We start from the raw sequence: 16,333 nt of genomic DNA on the forward strand, positions 1-16,333 counted from the left end.
AACACTTATTGTCTGTTTTTATTTAGCCATCCTGGGGGAGGTGAAGTGACATCTCGTGATTTTGATTTGCGTTTTCCTAATGACTAACGATGTTCAGCGTCTGTTCATGTGCTCTTTGGCCATTTGTATATCTTCTTTCAAGAAAAGTCACTAATTCAATTTCTTCTCCCATTTTAAAATTGTCTTTTTATTATCAAGTTGTAAGAGTTCTTTATATATTGTGGATACAAATCCTTTAGTAGATACGTGATTTGCAAAAAACTTTCCCCCATTACGTGGTTTGGTTTTTGTTTTCTTAATGGTATCACTTCTGGCACAGATGTTTTCAATTCTGATTTAATCCTGTATGCCCATTTGTAATTATGTCCGGGCTTCTGTGTCAACATAAGTTTTTATCTTACTTGGGTGAATATTTAGGAGTAGGGTGGCTGGGCTGTATGGTAAATATCTGTATGGTATGGACTGTATGGTAAAGTACAGGCACCATTTTACATCCCCCTGGCAATGCTGAGAGTTTTCGCTGCTCTGTAGTCTCCTTAGCACTCGATATTGTCCTTTATAACTTTAGTTATTGTAGTAGGTGTGTTGTGATATCCTACTGGGGTTTGAATTTCCACTTTCCTAATAACAAGTGATGTTGAATTTCTTTTCATGTGTTTATATGCCATGTGTAAAGTGTTCAAATGATTTGCCCATTTTAAAATTGGATTGTGTTTCTTATTACTTATAAGATTTCTTTATATATTTGGATGTTAATTCTTTATCAGCTATCTGTTTTGCTTTTTTTTTTTTTTTTTTTTTTGCCAGTCTGTGACTTTGTCTTTCATTTTCTTTACAGTGACTTTTGAAGAACAGAAATCTTTGTGCTTTTTGTGCACTGGCTAAAACATCTTTGCCTAAACCAGAGTCACAAAGATTTCCTCCTGTTTTCTTCCAGAAGTTTCACAGCTTATTTTGCATTTAAGTCTATGACCCATTTCAAGTTGATTTTTGTAGAAAGTATGAGAGAAATGTTCAGGTTCATTTTTTTGCATATGGATATCCAATTTTTCTTGCACCATTTGTTGAAAAAAAAATCCTCTCTCCATTAAATTACTTTGACACGTTTGTCTCAAATAAATTGACTATAAATGTGTGGATCTATTTCTGGGCTCTCTATTCTGTTCAATAAATTTAGAAAGATTCAGGTCACACTAAGGATTTTATTGATTTTCTCGAAGAAACTGCTTTTGGTTTCAGCAATTTTCATTGGTTTTTCTGTTTTTTATTTCACCAATTTCCGTGCTATTTACTATATCCTTTCTTCTATTTACTTTGGATTTAATTAAATTTTTTTTTTTTTTAGTTTCTTAGAACCTGACCCATTGATTTGAGACCTTTTGTCTTTTTTTCTAACAAAGGAGTTTGCTGCTATAAATTTCCCCCAAGGTACTGTTTTATCAGCTCCCACTTTTGATATGTTTTATTTTCATTTTCAATTAGTTCAAAATGCTGTCTAATTTTTCATTTGATTATTTTTTTGGCCCATGGATTATTTAGAAGTGTGTTATTAATTTTCAACTATTTGATGGTTTTCTGGGTATCTTTCTGTTATTGGTTTCTATTTCAATTCCATTTGGTCAGAGAATATGCTTTGTATGACTTGACTCCTTTTCAATTTATTTATGGCCTAGGATATGGTAAATCTTGGTGAATGTTCCTGGTGTACTAGAAAAGAATATGTAGGTATTTTTCTTTTGTTGGGTTGAGTGATCTATAAATGTCAGGTCAAGTTGGTTGAGAGCAACATTTAAGTCTTCTGTCTTCTTAATGATTTTCTGCGTACTTACTCTATCAAATATTGAGATAATGGTATTGAATTCTCTAAGTGTAATTATGGATTTGTCTCTTTCCCCTCCCAGTCTTGCCAGCTTTTGCCTCATATATGTTGAAGCTCTGTTATTTGATACATAAACATTTATGATTGTTATGTTCTCTTAACGAATTAGCCCCTGTATCATTAGGAAATTACCTTTTAATCTTTGACACTATCCACTGCACTAAATCTACTTTGTTTGAGAATGGTATGGTCACTTCAGCTTTATTCTGATTAGTGCTCACATGGCCTGTGGCAGAGTTCAGGACATGCTCCCCCAAAATACACCGCTTTGGTATATTGATGATTGTGAGCTAAAAGCATGCTGACTTTCCTTTTCTTTCTGCAAGCAAGAGATGAAACTCCCATGGGAAAGAGGCCCTCCCTATCCCAGGAGGAAAGGAGCTTTCTTCTCACCAAAGAGGGAAAGTCTAGGCAAAGAGAAATCTGTGCAAAGAGACCCGGTTAAACTAACTCTTACCTTTCTTTAGTCTCCACGTAGAGTTTACTTTCCCACAATTGCCAATCTTCAACATGGTATATACACACTGAGGCCTAGCCAGTTCTTTGGGTCTTCATTTTTCTTGTGGGGGCTCCCACGTTCATGTTAAAAATCACTAAATAAAATCTCTGTGCTTGTCTCCTGTTTCTCTGTTTTATGGCAGCCTCAGCCAGAAACCCTGAGAGGTAGAGCAGACATTCTACCTCCCCTGCATATGTGATCTTCTATCCTTTACTTTTAACCTACTCATGTTTTCATATGTAAAGCACAATTTTTTTGCAGGCAGCATATAGTTGGGTCTTATTTTTTACCCAGAATGACAATCTGTGCCAGGCTGAATTGTCAGCTTGTATGTTAAGAACAACTCACATATAATGTGATTATTACTATGGTTTAAAGTCTATCAGTCATTATCTGGCTATTTGTTTTGTATTTGTCCTATCTTTTCTTTGTTCCTTTTTTCCTCCTTGTATGCCTTTAAGAACATTTATCAAGTACTTTTATGATTCCATTTTTTCTCCTTTATTGGCTTCAGGACCAGGACTGGGGTGAGGAGAACGACATGCTCACCTTGAGTGCAGAATTTAAAGGGATGGAAAAGGTTTGGTGATCAATTTAATACTGTTTCAATTAGTGGTTTTAAAAGTCAAAACTAGGGGCATCTGGGGGGCTCAGTCAGTTAAGCGTCCAACTCTTGGTTTTGGCTCAGGTCATGATCCCGTGATTTGTGATATGGAGCCCTGTTTTGGGCTCTGTGCTGACTTGGTGTGAAGCCTGCTTGGGATTCTCCCTCTCCCTCTTTCTCTGCCCCTCCCTGTGTGTGCTCTCTCTCTCAAATAGAATAGATTTGTGTTCAAATCTATCATCTTACTGTTTTCTATTTGTCCCCCTGTTCTTTGTTTTCTTTTATTTCTTGCTTTCTTTTAAATCAACTATCTTTAAAATTTTTTTTTACTGTTTATTTTTGAGAGAGGAGAGAGAGAGAGGGAGAGAGAAAGAGAACAAGAGAACATGAGCGGGGGAAGAGAAGAAAGAGAGGGGGTGACACAGGATCTGAAGCAGACTCCAGGCTCTCAGCTGTCAGCACAGAGCCCGACATGGGGCTCGAACTCACAAACCATGAGATTGTGACCTGAGCCAAAATCCGACATTCAACTGACTGAGCCACCCAGGTGCCCATAAATCAACTATTTTTTTTATTTTGATTCTACTCTCCCTCCTTCCCTCATTCATTTAGAAATAATACACTCTTTTAATATTCTTTTAGTGGTTACCCTAGAGATTAAAACATGCTTCCTTAACTTATGAAAGTTTAATATAAATTACCTCTTCCTTGAAAATGAAAGGATGCTAGAAAACTTTCCCTTTGCCTGCTTTTAAAATGTATGCTATTGTAATGCATTTTTAATTTTCTCTGTATTTTAAATCTCATGAGACAATATTATTATTATTATTATTTTATATTTATTTAGATTTCCCCACATATTTGCCACTAATGTTGTTAGTAGAGGGCAGAGCATCCAGTACTAGATGCATCCTAACTGGATAGCGGTGGAACAACAGATCGTTTTCTGCTAAAATTCAGCCAAGTACTAGGAGTAGCAAGACTTAAGGGAATGGAAAGAGGCAAAAGAAAGCTTCTTTAGGTCATTCTGAAGTATTAAAAAAAATCCTTAGAATTTAGGTATCCTCACACATGGTCTGTAACACTCACTTGATGACGCTCAATTAGAGGGACCCAACGTCATTGATAAATTTTCTGGTTTCCTAGCTGTCCATCAAAGTTTTGTGCTCCTTTTTCATGAATGTCTTACTCTGTTGAGTCTGTTATAACAAAAATACCATAGACTGCTTGGCTTATAAACAACAGAAATTTATTCCTCACAGTTCTGGAGGTTGGGAAGTCCAAGATCAAGGTTCCAGCTGCTTCAGCGTCTGCTGAGAGCCCACTTTCGATGTGTCCCCAAGTCGTGGAAGAGGCGAAAGAGCCCTCTGGGGTTTCTCTTATAATCCCACTCATGAAGGCTCATCCCTCACAACCTGATCTCCTCCCAAAGGCCACACCTCCAAATACCATCACATTGGGAATCTATCACATAGGGTAAGGTTTCAACATAGCAATCTTGGGGGGGATCAAAGACATTCCATTTATAGCAACAAAATATAATTGTTCTTGAGAAGTGACTGTCCAGTCAGGGACTTTATTTCTGAAACTCCAGCATCTAGATGGGATCGTGTAATTGACTTATGGCTAATGGAATTGAGTGGAAGGAATTTATGCTAACTCTAGGTTAGGTCCCCCAAACTACTCCCATGTGATTCTACACACTCTCCTTGTCTTCCCATTGCATGTTGACGCCCATAGCAATGTTGGAGGCCAAGTGCTAAAATGGCACACAGCCTACCAGTCTGGATCCCTGACGGACTATGTGCATGGAACCACTACTTACCCCACTACCACCAATTGACCTTTACATGATCTGTTAGCAAGAAATAAACGTCGTTTATGTTAAACCACTGAGATTCTGGGGTTTATCTGTTATTGCAGTTAACAGTTACTTCAAACATCATCAATGACATCTAACTTGAAAAATAAAACTTAATTTCCACTTAGAGTACTTGAAGCAGGGCTTGTGGGGAAGAGGGAAGCGGGAGAGAGCAGCACATCATGAAATCAACGATACCCATCATGTGTTAGTTCATTGGGTCAAAATGTAGTGTGGACAACAGTGGGCCCCTCTCCCCACAGAACACCCTGAGAACAGAAAGTTAGAGTATTCACATTTTATTACTTACAGAGTGTTACCTCAAAATAGAAACTACCTCATGGACCCAAATTCTCTGCAATCGCCAAGCTCATATAAACCTTAATATAATCTGTTTTTTGGAAGCAAATATTAACACCTGTTAAAATCCCCTGCAGAGAAGAAATTTTTCCTGGGAGATGTTCCTGCACTTTCTTTGCCAACTTTTAGATGAATAAAACTTAGGTTTCTTTTTGCTTCTTCCAAAAATATAATTTATTACATAACATTTACAACTTGAAAAAAATCCTAGAATATTTTCATGAATAATAATTAGAAAAGTTCATGATGTGGGCCGTAAAGAAGGGCCTCCTTTACTCTGCTGGGAGCATAGGACATGGGATTTATTCATGAGCCAGTTCGGAACTTGGTCAGCTCCTGGCAAATGCCCCAGGGCTCCCAGGCAGGGGTGGGGCTCTCTGGTGTTTGGAAGGAAGTGGGTATGAAAGCAGTTGGTTTCTTGTATTTTAGCTTTCTTGTTTTAGAGTGGTCTTTGCAAGTTCTACCCTTAAGGCAATAGTTAATGGGTTTATTATCTAGTCTGGGAAGAAAAGAAACTTCCAAATCTCTCAGTAGTTGGGGCAGGAGGAGCAATGATCTCAGAGGCAGTGCATGTGTGGGTGCTGACTGGCTCTGCCACTCACCTCCAGGACTTAATCAGGAATCATCACCTGTGGTGGGTGGTGGTGGTAAGACTGGTCCTTTATTCTACAGAAAAACACATTCCATTTACAGCACAGGCTGCTCACGGCCCTACTCACTACTCATCAGAACTGCGAGTTGGCTTTCCCATACTTGCCACCAGCTGTTCTGGGCGAAGGCACTGCTAGGGTTCTCTGTAGACACACACAGGCCGGTAAGAAAGCTAGCTGTGGGCAATTTGGAGGTGAGAAAAAGGTGGCCACCACCAGTCCAATTAGAGAGAGCACAATGCAGTGAGAGCAGGCTTTGGAGTTCAATAGATGTGGGTTCGATATCTGATTCTGACTCTGCTTATCTAGATGGCCTTGGACAAATCACTCCTCTGGTCTTCCCTAGTCACCACCCGGGACTGGGCCCGGGAAGGTAGTTACAGAAGCATCTGTCCCTGTTAGTGGAACTCAGAAGCAGTGATTATAGAACTCCAGTTGTTTGGGCTTTATAAAAACTGTTTATCTGTGAGTGCCCCTTACTGTCTTATTTGCAATTCTGGCACATCCCAAGAAAAGATTGCAAACAATTCTACAATCAAGATTTAATTCCCTCTCAGTACAGCAGATTTCCCTGCGCTCCGGGTTGGGTGTCCGTGGCAGAGGGAAGGCCATGGAACTGGAGAGAAGTTAGTGGAAAAGCAATGAGCAGTGTCCAGGCTGGGGCAGGGGCACTGAGGTTGGAGAGAAGGGATAGTGGAGGAGCCTTGCTACATAAATGTTTATGTATTCTTCCCTTGCCTTCTCCAAGCCAGATGTCTATTATTTTTGGCTGCTCTCTTGATGCTTCACATTTTTAAAGTCCTCCTCTGTCCTGGTGTTTTTACTGCCAGCGGTATCCACCTGGTTCACCTTTGCTTCTGCTGGATTTAAACACTGCCCTCTTGTTTTCTGAAATAAAACCATTCTCAGTGGATTTCCAAGGGGAATCCAGCAGCCGCATCCCTCTCAGACACAGGGGCCTGGAGTGCAAGGGCAGAGCACACCTGCAGAGGCTGGGCATGGCCTGGAGCACTGGGCAGCTCAGCAGGTCACAACCCTGCGGGGTCCTTCCCACTCCCACCTCAGGAGGCCTCAGCAACTCCTAGTGCTAAAGGCCAGCGGGGGCCTTTCAGATGGAATCCACCAATGACCTCTGCCATTCTGGAGGGTACATGGCTTGGACCCATCTGCCCCGGGGACTGGACAACTACTGGGGAAGGGCTGGGGCTACCTAGGCGAGTGGACCATTAGGAATTGCGGTTCTGGGAGTCCTGGGCCTTACTTAGTCTCATTGTAGCCCAGTTCTGGGATTTTCAAGCATTTCTCCGGCCAAAGATAAGCTAATATCCCACAGTTGCAGCTTTTTCAGGGTAGTAGAAGAATTGAGACTCTTTCTTCAAATAACAATGAGAATTTGTTCTGAGCCTTTGTGATAAGAAAGGAGAAAGAAAATCATTCCTAGAGGCAGGAAGAGCAGAAAATCGTTTCAACAAAAGGCACAGACTTCTCATTATACTTTTATTATGCTTTCAAATAAGCATTTCTGCAAGGCCATTCTTCAGTTTAAAGTAAAGTGGTTCTAAAGTCTTAGATGATCTCGGCCATGTCTTGTTTTAGGAGGAAAAGTCTGATCTGGAAGGCTGGTGGCTGAACTCTCTTGTTCCAGGGCCCAGCCTGGCAAGCCTGCTCCCCTAATGTGCACTGTGATGCTGAGTTTTGCCACGGGCTGTTTTTTTTTTTGTTGGGGGGGGGGGGAGTGTGATCGGGGAATCCCTTATAAGAAGTGATCCCTACTGATTTAGTAATTGTCTTCCACTCCAAAATGAAAAAGCCAGGACAGATGCCCTGTACCGAAATCCTTGCAGAATGTGATGTTATTGTGAGTTTCTCAGTATCCTTTGAATAATGCAAATACTTCTTCCATGAGACAGTTGCAAAGTTAGAATTGCAGGACCCCAAAGATACATTTCAGTGATTCCCTTATCCCTTTATTAACTAAAAAAAAAATAAAAACAAAAACAAAAAAAACCAAAAAACCCAAAAAAACCCAACAAACAAAACTTAAACCTCTTGGGAGCATTTAATACACAGAGAAAGATAAAAGAAGCAGAAACTGCCTGTATTCTGCAAGCTTAGAAGCTTAGTGAAGAACCAGCACTATTTACACAGAGTGTGCTTGCACAGAGCTCTGGAGGTTTGCTGCAGTGAATTAGCAGGACCTGTGGAAAGGTAAGGGAGTGAGGCTGTGAGGCGGGCAACCCCTGGGCCTGCTGGTTAAATGAGCAGGCTCTGGATTATTCTGAGCTCAGCAACCCACTCCCCTGGGTGGCCCCAGGTAGGCTGTGAACCTCTCTGTGCTCACAGGAAGGTGGGGGTGAAACTGGTGACTCCTTCAGGGGGCTACTATGTTCGTAAAGCAAACTAGCCAAGCCCAGGCCCAGGCCTGCAGAGACAGCCACTTGCGTCATCAGCAAGGGCTTGCAGCTATGCCTGTACGGCACATAGAAGAGGTTTTGATATCTGCACACATTTTTTAAAGCTTGGAGTAACAACTTATTTGTCTCTTTTCCTCTCTCTTCCTCACTTGGGCTGTCCTCTGACTCTGCTTTCCTTGCTTTCTATCCCGGGTCTTGGCACTTCTCTCTCCTCCCCTCGCAGAGCTGAGCCTTCGGCAGAAGGTGCCTGCTTCCCGAGAAGAGGAGGCCCCCGTCGCTTCCAGGCAGAGCACACCCACTGACCAGGTCCAGCCCAGTCCTTGGCCCCCACCTTGTGCTGGCGGTGGCACCAACCTCCTGTGTTGTCGTCCTTCCACACCTGCTGACAAACACCTCAAAACCGAGTCCACTCTCTGCCTTGTGCATAGAATGCGCCCGTGGGCTTCCCTCTCCCAAATGCCCGCTTCTCCCAGCTGAGTCTCCTAGACTTCCTCCCTTGTGTAATCTTCCTCCCAAGTCTCACCTCAGACCTGGCCCTGTCCTAGGCCCTTTGGGCATCTTAGGCATCCGCCTGGCCCCTGGCCTCAGCAACCCTGACCCTCCACTCCTCTCCTACCCTCTCTCAACAGCAGAAACTGGACTGCTCTCTTAATTGGAACCCTCTGACATTGTCAAATATCTCCTCCTTTGAAAAAGCGCCATTCATGTCCTTTATCCTGAGAAAGAAAATCAAACCCGCAAAAAGACAGTCATTTCAGTGGCAGCTTATTTGAGTCTTACCCCTTGAATCATACAGAAGGTCTTTATCATGAACTTTAAATCAGTCTGATTCCCCCTCCCCAACCCAGGGGCTTCCCACCCACCACCCCACAGTTCCCCACCAGATCTCCACCTCCAGATTCCCCCTTGCCCCAGGTGGTGAGCCAAAAACTTTGTTCTGTGCTCACACTGGCTAGTCCGGGATAGCACAGACCTGGTCATCTTTCATGACCAGATTAGATTTCTGCCCAGTAAATGCCATTGAGAGGCACACAGCTACTTAGGAAGAGGCAGAAAGGTTAGATCCAATGACTTTTGATTTATACAGTTTTTTATGGTTTTGGTCAAACAAACCATGAATGGCTTGCTCTACAAGCTCTTAAGATTCTCTCAGATTTGATGCAGGTCTAATTACTTGCTTGTTCAGTTGGGGTGTGCGTGCATGTGTGCATGTGTCTATGGTGGTTCAGCGTGCTTTCTCTTCGTACTAAAACTCTCTCCCTCCCAGACACATGACGGATGATGATTGCTTTTTGTGGTGCCTAATACATTGCTCTCCACTCCATGAATATTGTTACCTGACTCCCATTCCGACCCAAGGGGAATCTGGATTCACAGAGGAGTAGAACCCTTTTACAAAATCTGGAGCATGATTGCAATTTTACTTTGGGAGCACCCGTTTCCCAGAGGAATAGCGAGTGATGGATGCCACTGTCAGAAGCCCAGATGCGCACACTCATACATCAGCCAGGAAATGACATAAACAGCTCGCCCAGCAGGCCGGCGCTGACCCACCCACTTGTTCCCCTGTGGGAAGAGAGGTGGTAGGAAACCCAGGGCAACAGAAGGGAACAGCCAAGGAAAGGAGTTGGGAGAGGGCTGGGCTCTTTCAGGCCCACCTGGTTATTTCTTTCCTCATCTTCTGCGGAGGGCAGCCATCAAAGGCTCAGAGCCATAGTTCTATTGCTATGTGACCAGGATCATGGAGAGTTGTTTCCTTGGTCCTGGGAGCGTGCCGTCAGCTTGTTTTCGTGGTACGTGTACGTGGATACATACAGGTCTACACACAAACCTTCCTCCTTACACAGGTACGGGTGATGTCTACATTTTCCTTCGGGGTGGATGTGGCCTACCTAGGCTAAGCTCATGCTACGGCATTTGTCTCTTTGCAGAGCAAGTCTGTGCTGATTCCAGCAGGATTGGGCAGCAGAGACTGTTTTGTTGCTAAGAAGATGTCTGAAAAATAAGGACACTATTAGGGCAGGAGAGTGGAAAGCAGTTCAGCAGGCCTGCTGGTAGCTTGTGACTGTGAGGGTGGTTTATCGGTAGCGGCAGGCCAAAGCGTTGACATTCTTGACCACATAAAAGCCCATGGTGACTGGAGGGATGACCAATGTCCGGCCGGCCCGCAGGGGGCGGGGCTTCAGTTCTGGGAGGGTCCCATCATCCACCATCACTAAGGGCTGGCCGTTCAGCTGCACTGACCTGCAGTGAAGAAAAATAGCACGGGCTTGTCATTCATCATCCCAGCAGAGCCTGTCTGATACTTGCCCAGCCGTCACTTACTGACACTTGCTGTGCCCAAGTGCTCACCTGGGCGTTTTACTTCTAAAAACTCATTAAAAAATTCCAGCAATGCTCTGAGAAAGAAATTGCCATTATCCCATTTTACCTCGAGTGGCTAAATGACTTGTCCAAGGTCACACAGCATGTAGTGCTGGGAGCCAGGATTTGAACACAGGAAGTCTAGTTCCAGAGACACAGCATTTAGACAAATGAGAAGTCCATGATGTAGAAGCTGAAAAGTGTCTTAGGCCTATTTTTAAAATCATAATAGCAAATCTGTTTGACTTTATACCTAAAGAATTTTTTCCTGTGGAATGATCCGAAGGCTTATGATGGTCTCAGAAATCTCCTATTTAATTGCTATCTTTAATTTATTTGAGAGATTAGAGAATTAACATCATGTCACTTGACTAGGGTTGTTCTGAAGGAGGACAGAGACATTTAGAGACTCCTTTTTCTAGTCTGAGTTTTCTTATCAAATATTTAACGGATGTTTCTGTTTTAGCAGCACAATGGAGTAGGTGATAAAGTACGCATTTTTAAAAATTTGAGTTCACCCATCCCGCTTGCTTTTATTCTTCCTGTGCACCAGCCATCTCCAATCCTGGAAAGAGGGCCACATTCGGAGCACACTTAGGAGAAAAGGAAATAACTCATCACCCACCCTTGGCCTGTGGTACAGAATGCAGAGAACTTCCCAGCTGTTCCTGACCCAGAATGACTCGTACAGCTATGTACCCAGATGGAAGCTCAGTTTTCTGGGTCAGAAGAAAAGGCTAGAGCCAGGCCACCAGCTGGAAATAAGGCTGTGAGTCACCCTCAGAAAATCAACATTGCATAGTGATGGCTATTTTGGGGCCTTGCCCAATCTCCGACGTGATAACATTGCAGTGATATAATCTGAGCTGTAAAGAGAATGAAATGTTAGAAACTGATATAAAGGTCTTTGTTTCATGTTCCTTGTGCGCTATGAATGATAGGTTTAGAGAGAGATAAGCAGACCTCTCCCCAACAGAGCAGTGAACTACCAGAGAGGAGTGTGTTGTGAATTGCTCCCAGCAGAGAGCGACGCAGGGAGGTAGGTCCAGATCTGTCCCGCATGGGTAAGTTTGGGCCTGGTCCAGATCTGACAGAGGAACAGCCACCCTCCTCTTGTCGGTAAGACTGAGGAATGAAAGAGGGAGCAGGGGACTGGAGAGCCAGGCCTGCCTCTGGAAAAGTGTAGAAGTAGGAGAACCGAGATCTGGTAAGTGTTGACCTCATCAAATCTGCAAGGAGCTTTTGATCCAAATGTGGGTGACCCTCTCTGGTGAAGACAGCCTGTCTACTCATCTACTCATTGGAGTGGGATGCAGGATGAGGAGAAGGGGCCCAGTTACAAAAAAAAAAAAAAAAAAGCCAGAACAGGTCTTCACAGTATATTCTCATTATTTTATTTCAGGTGGTGTGAATATCCAACAACCAGACATATGCACCATCAAATAAAAGTTCAATAATGTAATTAATCTTTCCAATGAATACTCAATTGATATCCCTGCCCTACTTGAAAACCTTCAGTGGTCCCTCTTACATATGGAGTTGGGGGCCAGCCCCTCCCGCTAAGGAATTTAACTTTGTGTGATCCCAGAGCACTGGTATCTCTGGGTTCTGGAAAGTGCAACACAGTGTGATAAGCAAGCCAGCCTTTGAATTTCTATATTGCTATCCTGGAACAGGCCCCATTCTGATTCCTTACTGGTTATTTCAAAAGCTAACCCGAGTATGGGTGGAACCAGGGAGCATGGTTGAGATTCTGGATTGATCTCTAATTCCAGGATCCCCATCACTGACTTGCTAGACGGTCTGGCAAATCTCTTCACCTCCCTTCCTGCGGTTTTCTCATTTCTGCAACTGCTATAGGCTGCAGGGCCAGAGACATGAAATACAAAGTATGAAGGTGCTTTGAGAGCATAACGAACCCGTAAGTGGGAGATGGTGTTTTGTTATTAATTCTTTTTGCTGTGGTTACGGGACACTTACTGGTCCTTGTACTTGACTGCTTTTGGGAGTGACAAGTTCATGGCTCCTCTTAAAGCCCTCTTTTCCCTTAGCTCCCATGGGACACCTCTCTCTCTCTCTCTCTCTCTCTCTCCCTCACGCACTCTCTTGATCCTTCATTTCTGCATGTGGTCGCCTTTTGAGGGGGGACTACTGGCTTCCACCTGTCTCTCGGATGCTGGTGCTTTGTCCTTGGATCTCTTATTCTCCCACACTGCACACTCCCACTGAGTGCGCTTACCTGCACCCAGGACTTTGACTGTTACCCACATCAATGCTTCCAAACCGGACCTAAAGCCTTCTAACTAGTGTATCTCCCCTTGGCTGTCCCACAGGAACTTCAAAGTCTCTACGTCCAAACTCAAAATCTTCTCCTCAAACTCTGTCCTTTTCTCTGCCTTTTTTGTATTGGTAACACCATCTATCCAATTACCTAAGCCAGAAAGCTGGGCATCTGGGACTTCGCCCCCAATTCTCTGTCAGGGGCACTGAGTCCAATCAATTCTACCTTTTAATATTTTTCATATCTGCTTTCTCTCCCTGCACTGCTACTATTCTAGTTCAGAACTTACCATGTAACCCATCTCTTTGCCCCCTGCCTCGCCTTCCTCCTGCTGCCTGCCACAGTGCTGACAGAGCAATCAATTGCTGTCACTGCTTTAACCTCTCCGGCATCTCCCCATCCCTTCTGCTTTCACATGGACAACGAGGCCTAGCTCTGGCTAGCTCTTCAGTCTCAGATCCTGCCAGCACCCCTTACTCCCCTATTAACTGTGGCTCACTGACCTCAGGGGGTGGGTATGGGCTGAGTTGGCAGTTATAATCATGAATAAAGATTGTTTCACAATGAAAAGATAGTTAAGTCTTGCACATAAACGAAATACATATTTCTCAAATGAAAATGTAAGTAGACACATTTGGGTGTGTAAGTTCCCACTTACAATTGGGAATAAAGTACACAACTTCATCTGAAAGTATAGTAAATATTTTGCAAATGTAAATATCAGTACATTTGGGATTAATAAGACACAAGTTCATTTAAAATTGTTATAAAATTCCTAACAGACTTTTTGTTGGGAGGAGGGGGACATGATGTGCTTTTTTCAAGCAAGAGATTTAAAAGGACACTAACTATAATGGGGCAGGGCCATGACATGTGCCGACATCACAGAGGAACCCTAGTCCTTTGCAAGGCCTACGTCCTCACCTGGAGTGACTGAATTCAACACCCTGCAGTCCCACGTATGCGGTGCCCCTTCCTCCTGGAGCACAGCCCACCCTCCTCCCCTGTTAGACTAACCACACTGGGTCCTTGCAGAACTCCTCACGTGTTGTCCCCCTGGGGAACCTTCTCTGATCCCTGGGCTGGGCAGAAGCCCCAACTCTGGACTTTTGTGTATCCCAAACTTCTCAATAACCATCTCACTGAACTGTAGTGTCTTACTCTCTCCCTCACGGGGCTGTGAGCTTGGTTAGGAAAGGGATCACGTCTTTCATCCCTAAATCCTTGGTGCCTAACAAGGTGGTTGGCATAGAGGGACAAAATATTTTGGGACAAGTGAATGAGCTCTGAGGCTCTTTTGCATTACTTCTGATCTTCTGGGGTGGAGTTTCTCCAGCTTGAGAGAGGCTCCCTGGAGGTTCGTGGAGTGTCTTCACAGATTTCATTAACCTACCAATTACTCTCACTCTCAGTGGTTCTGGAGATGTTAGATAAGACCTGAATTATCGCTGATTCTCAGTCATTCACCAGATAACTTATCCCAACCTGACATGAGGCCATTGATCATGGATAGTATTTTTTATCCTTAAAAAAGATCTATATGACCATCTCTTAGCTAAGCCAACATGAGTTAATTTCCTGAGACCCTGAGTCCCCATACATCCTCATCTATAAAGTCCCTCCATTATAAAGAGAGACCATGTGCTTTACCACCTCCATTCTATTTTTCCTGCTTACATTTTTCTTTTAATAATTATCCTGTTACCCAATGAAGACACATTATGCTAAATATTACAATAATCTTTCATTTTTGTGAAAAATTTGTAAGTTTAAAAACAATCACATTGATGATGAAAGTCACTGATTAGCACACAATGTCTATGTAAAAGGCATTTTGTTATGATTTCCTTTGACTATTGCATTTAGTCCTTCCAATGACTAACTAAGGCAGGGGTTAGTATCCCTATATTATCCATGAGGAAATCAACGCTTAGAGGTGCCTCAACTAAGTTACACAGCCAGTAAGTGGTAGGAGTGAGATTTGCAATGCTCCCTCGAGATTGCTAAAGAGCCCTGTGAAGTACATGGGGCAGTTATTATTATTATTATTGTAACTTTATTATTGAGGTGAGGTCAGAAAGGTTAAGTGGTCTGGGCAAGGTCACATAGCTAATAGGTGGCTAAGCTAGGTCTCAAATTCAGTCCTCTGACACCTCTCTCTACTATTTCATGTGGTGCTCCAATTCCAGATGGCACTCACCAAGATCATGTTTCTTTATTTCAAAACCTTTCCTTATCATATTTCCATCATACTTTGGGACCTCCTTTACTGCTCATGACTTTTCAAACCAAATGCTAAATGATCTAGCCTATGTTGAATTATTTTTCTTAATTCCCTAGCTGCTGAAGGCATTTAAATTATCCAAATATTAGGACAACTGCATTTTATCACCATCTGTTTTTACAAAGTCTGAGTTACTTTTCAATTCCTAAATTTGTTTTCTTTATTTTGCATGTTATTTGAAATGGGATTCAATGTGTCAGTGTGGAGTCAAGCCCTCTGCTCTCCAGGTCTCTATGGGAGCCCCTTGCCCAGGTCACCCTCCTTCCCCCCACCACCTGTCTACAGTTTCTGGTCATCATGTCTTGCCCTGTTTCTCGCTGGCCCTGGATACAGAAGCAAGCTTTCAACTATTCTGAGGTCCCAGAGAAGCAGGTCTAGTGAGCATACCCCTTGCCAGTCTTGAAGATATATGAAGATTGCTAGACTCTGGCCTGGCCCTGGCTGACCTTTTGTGGGGGCAGAGGCTGGGGGAGCCTGTGTATTATTGGGAGCAGGCTTGGGAGCTGTGTATGCTTCTGGCAGGTATACTTGGGACCTTGAGTGGGAGGTGAAGGGACTTAGAGATAATCGTTCTGCCTCAGCTACTTTGAGGGAGTGATTTGTCTTCTCTTCTCTCCATGTGTAAGACAGACTAGATGAAACCTAAGGTTCCTCCTGTCTTTTTTTTTAGGTGGTTGTCCAGAGCCTAACATCTAGCTTGAGGCAGTGTTTAATGTCAAACTCAGAATGATCCTGCACAAATAGAACTGTGATCATGACATTCACCTACCTAGGGTTCAGTAGCTCCCTGCTGATCTTAAAACACTGTCCAAAGCCTTTACAAGACCCCGTAAGCAAAGCCTTTTACCCACTTCTCCAGCCCCTTAGAGAGGCTCGCCCTAGTCCCTGCCCATTCCAGCTCCCCACTCCCACCACCTCCTCTCATTCCATGCTGCAATTTCTCCCAACAAATCTCTGATCTCAGAATTTGTGGACATGTTGTTCCTGCTGCCTGGAGCCTTCTACTCCCTCCCACTTCCATCTTCCTTTTCCTGGCTAACTCCTCCCATCTGTCCCTCAGGTCAGGTGCTGCTCCAAAGTGCTACCCCATACTTCTTGGGTCTCTGCCCTCATCACAGGGTACTGGCATTGCTGACT

General features: G+C 43.5%; 1 protein-coding gene across 2 annotated transcripts in view; it reads right to left on the bottom strand.

The window, feature by feature from the left end:
• Positions 1–7,830: 7,830 nt before the first annotated feature.
• Positions 7,831–16,333, bottom strand: part of HPSE2 (heparanase 2 (inactive)) — a 404,410-nt gene continuing 395,907 nt past the window's right edge. For both annotated transcript variants that reach the window (XM_049645558.1, XM_049645559.1), the window contains one exon: positions 7,831–10,511. In XM_049645558.1, the coding sequence (XP_049501515.1) occupies positions 10,346–10,511 (166 nt within the window). In that variant the 3' untranslated portion in view covers positions 7,831–10,345. The remainder of the gene's footprint in view (positions 10,512–16,333) is intronic.

The sequence above is a fragment of the Panthera uncia genome, chromosome D2 (genome assembly GCF_023721935.1).
Source record: "Panthera uncia isolate 11264 chromosome D2, Puncia_PCG_1.0, whole genome shotgun sequence".
NCBI lineage: Eukaryota > Metazoa > Chordata > Mammalia > Carnivora > Felidae > Panthera > Panthera uncia.